The sequence below is a fragment of the Mesocricetus auratus genome, unplaced genomic scaffold, assembly GCF_017639785.1.
Source record: "Mesocricetus auratus isolate SY011 unplaced genomic scaffold, BCM_Maur_2.0 Super-Scaffold_4256, whole genome shotgun sequence".
Classification (NCBI taxonomy): Eukaryota; Metazoa; Chordata; class Mammalia; order Rodentia; family Cricetidae; genus Mesocricetus; species Mesocricetus auratus.
In genome coordinates this window covers 94,551,395-94,558,896 of record NW_024429182.1, presented here as the reverse complement: position 1 = coordinate 94,558,896, position 7,502 = coordinate 94,551,395, and the positions used below count along the sequence as shown (strand labels likewise).

General features: G+C 38.2%; 1 protein-coding gene across 1 annotated transcript; it reads left to right on the top strand.

The window, feature by feature from the left end:
• Positions 1-767: 767 nt before the first annotated feature.
• Positions 768-1,706, top strand: LOC101842759 (olfactory receptor 51I2). Its single transcript, XM_005087268.2, has one exon. The coding sequence runs from the start codon at positions 768-770 to the stop codon at positions 1,704-1,706; it is 939 nt and encodes a 312-aa protein (XP_005087325.1).
• Positions 1,707-7,502: the final 5,796 nt, after the last annotated feature.

Genomic DNA, 7,502 nt, shown 5'->3' with positions numbered 1-7,502 from the left:
AGTCCATTACCTCAGTCTCTTATTGTCCCTTCCCCTTACCTCCAAAGTATCCACCATGATAAATGCTTGCTATGGGGTCTAGAGAGATGGCTCAGTCATTAAGAGTACTTTCTGCACTTGCAGGGACCTGGCTTTGGTTCCTAGCACCTACATGGCAACTCACAATAACCTGTAACTCCTTCTACAGTATCTAATGCCCTCTTCTGGCCTTCACTGGCTCCTACACACACATGTCGTACATAAACAAATGGAATCAAACACATATACATATAAATAAAATATACAAACCTTTATGATTATAAAAATTATAGCTCTGATGAATTTTTCTCCATAATTAATAGCATAAGAACTAAATGATGTTTTCAAGGAACTATTTAAGCCTTTCCAAAAGTTATTGGTGACTCCAATACTTTCTTTCCTTCTGTAAAAATGATCCCTTTGAAATACCAAAATACATGGAAAATAAGAATAATATGATGGAAACATGTTCCTCATGTCTAACTGAGATTTCTGAAGTATCATATAATGTCTTTTGGCATCCATGAAGCAGAGAAATGATATCCTGGTCTGTAGCTTGATGATCATAAAAATATGAAGAAAGGCAGTGTGCCTGCCTTATTCTCAAACCGGTGGTTTCATGAGTGAACCAGCTTTTAGTTATACACATTTCTTCACTGTATCCTTGTTTCTTGTCCTCCAGTAAGCACAGCTCTTGGAATTCTCCAAGCAAGATCTGACCCTGAAACGCATCCTGGATTCTTCCTGTTATGGGGATGTTTAATGTCAGTCGCCCTGCTTCCTTCCTCCTGACTGGTATCCCTAGTCTGGAGAGCCTCCATCCGTGGCTGGCAGGGCCTCTTTGTGTGATGTATGCTGTGGCCCTTGGAGGAAACGCTGTAATCCTGCAGGCTGTACGATTGGAGCCCAGCCTCCATGTTCCCATGTACTACTTCCTGTCCATGTTGTCTTTCAGTGACGTGGCCATGTCTATGGCTACATTGCCCACTGTGCTTAGAACCTTCTGCCTTGATGCCCGCAGCATTGCTTTTGATGCCTGCCTAGTCCAGATGTTCCTCATTCACTCTTTCTCCATGATGGAGTCAGGGATTCTTCTGGCAATGAGCTTTGACCGCTACGTGGCCATATGTGATCCCTTACATTATGCCACTGTGCTCACTAACGAATTCATTGCTGGGATGGGCTTAGCTGTGACTGCTCGAAGCTTCGTCACCCTTTTCCCTCTGCCCTTCCTCATCAAGAGGCTGCCTATCTGCAGATCCAATGTTCTTTCCCACTCCTACTGTCTGCACCCAGATATGATGAAGCTTGCCTGTGCTGACATTACCATCAACAGTATCTATGGGCTCTTTGTTCTTGTGTCTACCTTTGGCATGGACCTGCTTTTTATCTTCCTCTCCTATGTGCTCATTTTGCGTTCTGTTATGGCCATTGCTTCTCATGAAGAACGCCTCAAAGCTCTCAACACATGTGTGTCACATATCTTGGCTGTGCTTGCATTTTATGTGCCAATGATAGGGGTCTCTACAGTGCACCGCTTTGGAAAGCATGCCCCACGATACATACATGTTCTCATGTCCAACATTTACCTCTTTGTGCCTCCTGTACTCAATCCTCTCATTTACAGTGCCAAGACAAAGGAGATCCGCCGTGCCATCTCCCGAATGTTGTACCGTATCAAACTGTGACTTTCACATCTTTCTTTAGGATCTGATGATTACGGTGCCTATGGATTTTCATTGATGATGTCATCATTATAATCATAATTTTCAGCATAAGCATTATTAACATCATGAGTATTATATGCACATGTAAATGTAGGGGAAGCTTTGAGACCATGAAAATTGAAACAGAAAACTTACCGTATAAAATGAGATACAAAGCAATTGTGCATTCAGTTAGCACCTGTGCCATCCACAGAGGTAACTGACTAGTTATATAATGCTTTGCAGGTTAACCTTCAGCTAGGAATTATTTTTGTAAAGATAGCAAATGTTCCTAATGTAACAATTAATTTTACTGAGTCATTAAATGTGCCATGTTCCATTCCAAAATCTTTATGTACATTGACTTAATGTTCATAATAATCACATGAGGCACAGAGGATGAATTGTTCAGAGTTACATAGATATTTGATATTAAATTCATGTCTGTTTCTCACCCTACTGTAGGGGGAGTCTCATTTCATTGTCTGATCTGCATTGCATAAAATTACCATTGCTGTCCTGATTTTCCCCAACACTATTCCTCTAAACATTCACAGGCTGTTTGACTTCACAAGGTGAAATCTGATATACTTTTAGAACTCACTACAAAAATGAATGAACAAAGATGATCCAGAAAACTGACAGCTGATGACACTGAGAACTTTCTAGGTTCCATTCTACATATTTTCTTTCTACTGCATTTATCTTTCTGAATCAGGAACTTTTCTATAGGGCGGTCAATATGCTGGAGTCATAGTTTCTATTTTCTCATCCTTTCTTGGGATAATAATTCTCTTACATGCAATTCCATACTAAGAGATATCAGAAACTATGTTCTAGGACTCTTAGAAAAAACACTCCTGGACACACAACATAAAACATTCCCAATTCACAATTAGAAAATAATTTTTATTTCTATCTTACACTCCAATCCCAGTTGCCCTCCTTCCTTTCCTCCAACATCCCCAACCTCCCCCCCACCCTGTTTCACCTCACATCTGCTCCTTGGAAAGGGTAAGGCCTCCCCTAGGAAGTCAACTATGTCTGTCCTATCACCTTGTTGAAGCAGGACCAAGCAATATCCTCCTCTGTGCCTATGCTGATCAAAATATCTCTACATGAAGAATGGGCTTCACTAAGTCAGTTTATACATTAGAGTTAGATCTTGGTCCCACTGCCAACAGCCTCATATACTGCACAAGCCACACCACTGTCACCTGTATTCAGGGGGCCTAGTTCGGTCCTATGCAGGTTCTCCAGTTGTCAGAGGAGTTGGCGATATCTCATTAGCTCAAATGAGCTGATTCTGTGAGATTCCCCATGATGGCCTTGACTCATGTGTTCAAATTACCAATCCTCCCTCATGTTTGTTGTACTCCAGGAGCTCATCACAATAGTTAGCTTAGATTTCTTCATCTGCTTCCATCTGTTTCTAGAAGAGTGTTCTAGCTTCTCTGGGGTTGTGGATTGTAGGCTTGGTATCCTTTGCTTTATGTCTGGTATCCACTTATGAGTGAGTACATTCTGTATTTGTCTTTCTGGTGCTGGGTTACCTCACTCAGGATATTTTTCCTAGTTCTTTGCTGCTGCAGAAACAGTTCAGCTGGCCTGGAATTGCTCTTCACCACCCATGACTTTATAAAGTAATAAATAAAGCAGGACATCACGAATTCATCTTCCAAGTTAGGTTATGTGCCCCCAAGGACATTTCCTTATCCACAGGATTCACTGCTCCATTACCAACTGGGTATGTTTTTTATTGTGAAGATGAGCCATGAACTCAGAGTCCTCTGTCATGCTATTTCACTCTCAGCTAGGAAGGATTCAATTTGTTGCTGCTTGTGCATCGTATTCATATTTATTAAATAAAAGATTTCCTCTTTCCTTCCATTATACACAAATTATTAACTCATCAAACATGTGATAAAATAGAGGAAATAATTATCCTTTAGTGAATGCTTAATTTATTGATTTTATCTGTGCTTGTATAGTTTACACACCAGCTAACAGCACTTAAAGGTTTGCTATTTCATTACAATTCACTTAAACCCCCAACACTCTTCAAATGTAAAGCACAATATCAGGATAAGGCTTCTATGAATCTCTAGATGCAGATATTACTCACCAAACACTGGTGCATGGCAGGCTCAGATATCCGGAAAGTCTCAATTAGAACTTCAAAAGACAACCTCAGTCTTAACGTCATTTGCTTCCAACATGTTACTCAGAAAATTCTCTTTTAAGTATTTTTCATTGTTCATTCTTTCTAGTACAGAAATTAATTCTCAGCCTGTATCTAATCCCAGCTTTAAAACGTTATGGAGACTGGGGAATGGGAGGTTCTGAGGTTCACTGTTTCTGAACTTTGTTCTTTCCTTTAAAGGGATGTAGTGGCTCATTCACTTATTTATTCACTAAATAACATTTATTGAAACCTACAGTGTACCAGATGCAGTGTTAGGTCTGTGACAATATGATTTAGTCATTGGAGGCTGGTAAATCCTCCATGAAGGGTTACAGGAAGAATGTGGTCTATCACTACTCCAATGGTTATTATTTATCTACATACACAATCTTCTTTTTCTTTTTTGTTCCTTTTTATAGCATGTATTAATTACCCATGGAAATGAGATTTGGTGTGATATTTTAGTGCATGCCTGTTATATGCCTTTTATCCACCCTTCCCTTCACAACCTCTAGTAATTAGACATCTGTATCCAGGCCACTTTCCCAAATTCCTTATAAGGAGAAAACACGTGGTATTTGTGGGTAACTGTGATGAAATGGTGTCATTGGTGAAGTAAACCTCCATATAAATTGCGTGAAGGCATAACAAAGGCTGAACACACAAAACTCTACACTAAAGGTAAATACAAACTGGGAGAAACAAGATCCCTGGGTGCTTGGGATTGAACCCAGGGCCTGGTGCATGCTGGACTAGCGCTCAGCTCCTGAACTATATTTCCAGTTCTCTAAGGTCTTTACATCCAATTCCTATTATCATTGTTAAGTGAGATGGGCTATTTCTTAAATATTGATCAGGTTAGAGCTTAATAGATGATCAAATGGCTTTTTCTATACTGAATGCAGCACAAAGGCGACTTTTGAACATGTAGAAAAGTAAGTAAAAAAATTTTAAATTCAAACAAATTCCTGCTAAGTAGACATATCCGAAGCCTGTATATCAGTTAGTGGCAGTTAATAGGTTGGAAATAGTTCATACAATAGTTATTTAACAATGAGGGGTATTTGTCATTATGTTTAATAAGTACAACCCAGCACTTAAGTTCCAAATGTCTCTAAGACTATTTTTACAAATAACATAAATAACTGTTTCCAACTCTAAAGAAGAGTTGTTGGAAGTAAAACAGATACAAATTGGACAATGTTGTTTTATTTATTATCAAACACAATTTTTTCAAATAATGAAGTTTGTCAGTCAACATAAAAATATTACTAATGTTTCTTTATTTAGAAGTTAACACACTGTATAAAATATTTTGCTAGTAAGAATAAGTATAATAATTTAGAAGGAAAAATTACAAGTCTCATTTATGGATTAAATTCATATTTGTTAAGCAGTAGCAAAGCATAATACACATTTGCTAGTATGAATGGCAAATACTTTCCATGCTCAATTTAGCAATATAATTCAATATAATGATATGATTCAAGTACTCACTTATCATTCTTATCCCCTATTATATAACTAAATTGTATAGCTAAAATTGAGCTTCAGTTTTTTCACTGTATTTATATATTTATTTTGTGTATATGAGTGTGTGAGTGCAGGCATATCTGTATCATGTTGAGCAAATGAAGTTTAGTGGACAACTCTAAGAAGTTAATTCTACCAAACTTTGTTGAATCCAAGGATTGTATCCTGATCATCAGGTCTGTGTGCAAGCTCCTCTACTTGCTGAACCATCTCGCTTGTCCCAAATTTCAACTTTCAAAAAGCCTGAAAAATACTGAACTCAGAAATGTGGTTTATAATTTCAGAGAGAGAGAGAGAGAGAGAGAGAGAGAGAGAGAGAGAGAGAGAGAGAGAGAGAGAGAGCTCAGACTTCTGCTAGTATGAATTAAAAGCCAAGGGTTCATTGTTGTCCTTGGTATTTTGCATATTTGTACATAACTGTGTAGAATTGCCTTCTTTCCCTCTTTCCTAATACTAATAAGGTTGGCTTCCATGATGACCCAGAATGCTCTTGGGAGTGAACTTCCGCTGGCTTTGCTTTCAGTTAGTTCTGTGGCTTTGCAAACAGCTCAGTGTAGCATGTTTCTGAGCCCAGACTGAATGTGTTCTGGAGGATGCTTCCTTCCATCTCTGCTGCAACATACATCAACAGGTGTTGCTTCCAAGTCAGCCCTCACCTTGCAATACTACAGCCTCTCTTCTACCTGGTTCCCTACACTCTTCCTGCTACCCATCCAGAGCCTTCTTTATGTAACACAATGCCCTCTTTCTTTTGCTTAATGTCCTTTGCCTCAGGTTTACTCTGAATTCTTTGAAAGAGATCATTTGCTAAGTGTTTTTGAGACTGGAGGAGTCTTGGGACTATGATGACAGTACTTGGTCACCTCATGCCTCTGAGATTTTGGAACCTGTAAGCTTCATGTCTAGTTTTACCAATCTAAAGCAAAGCCATTTACTCAAGTATCTTCTTGAAATATATTTTTCCTATAGTTGGAAACAGGTATTTTTATATCTCTGTTACCTTCATTGTATCATATATAGGTTTTTATTTTACTTTCTGTTGCTTAATTTGCATTCAAGGATAGGCATTTAAGAGCAATTCATGTGTATGCTTTCTTTTGTTTAGGTCACTGTCCTGTTACTCGGTCTACATAGCTTCACTTTCTAAAACTTATTTCAGCATCTTACAGGAAAAATGTAAAGCATTACATCACTTTTAAAAGCTCTGCCCAAAGTATCTGCATTCTCCATTACCCTCCTTTAAGCTTAACTTACATGATATCCTGTCCACTGCCTCGTGGAAGTCTCCAGGCCACTATGCTTACATCTACCAGTGTCCACCTGCCTGTTTCATGTGGTTTGTGTTCACATTTATGGCTCTTAGAAGGTTTCTGTCTTTTAATGGCTGTGATTCTATGATTTTCCTTACATCTGTCATTTCTTGATCTCTGTTGTAGTTCATTGGGTGGTGGGGCAGTGCTACTCATTGTAGGCCATGAACTCCTATGCCAGTAGGCTGTAGGGCACACTGCCATAGCTTATGAAGAGAACTTCTCCCTCCATTAGTCACTAATATCAGTTCATCTTCCTCAGTATACCTATTAGCTTGTTAGGAGAAATTTAATCTTCCCCTTAGTTGTGCCTGAGTGAGGACAACACATGTCACCATGGTCAGAAAGCTATTGTATAACTCAGAAATTTAAAGATGTTCAAAAATATTGTTCTTTATCAGATAATATCATATAAACATGTATTTATTGTTTATATGAATGAATTTATTTTTATATTACTTGAAAACATAGGTATTAGCGGTATATTGTAATCAAACAAGATCAGGAGCCTTTTTTTGGTTTGGTTGGAGAGAATTAATTTGCAGTAAACTATGACCTAATTAATTACATGGTATTTTAAGTTTCAGATTGTGTCTAGGCTATAGCTTGTAAGAAATGCATACTCCCAAATGTAGGGACATATCTAAAAATATATATATTTAAAAGCTCCACAGACTATCTTGATATATTCAAACATTAGCAAAAATAAAAACATCTCAGCTATGCAGTGTTTAAGAAAATGCATCCCAA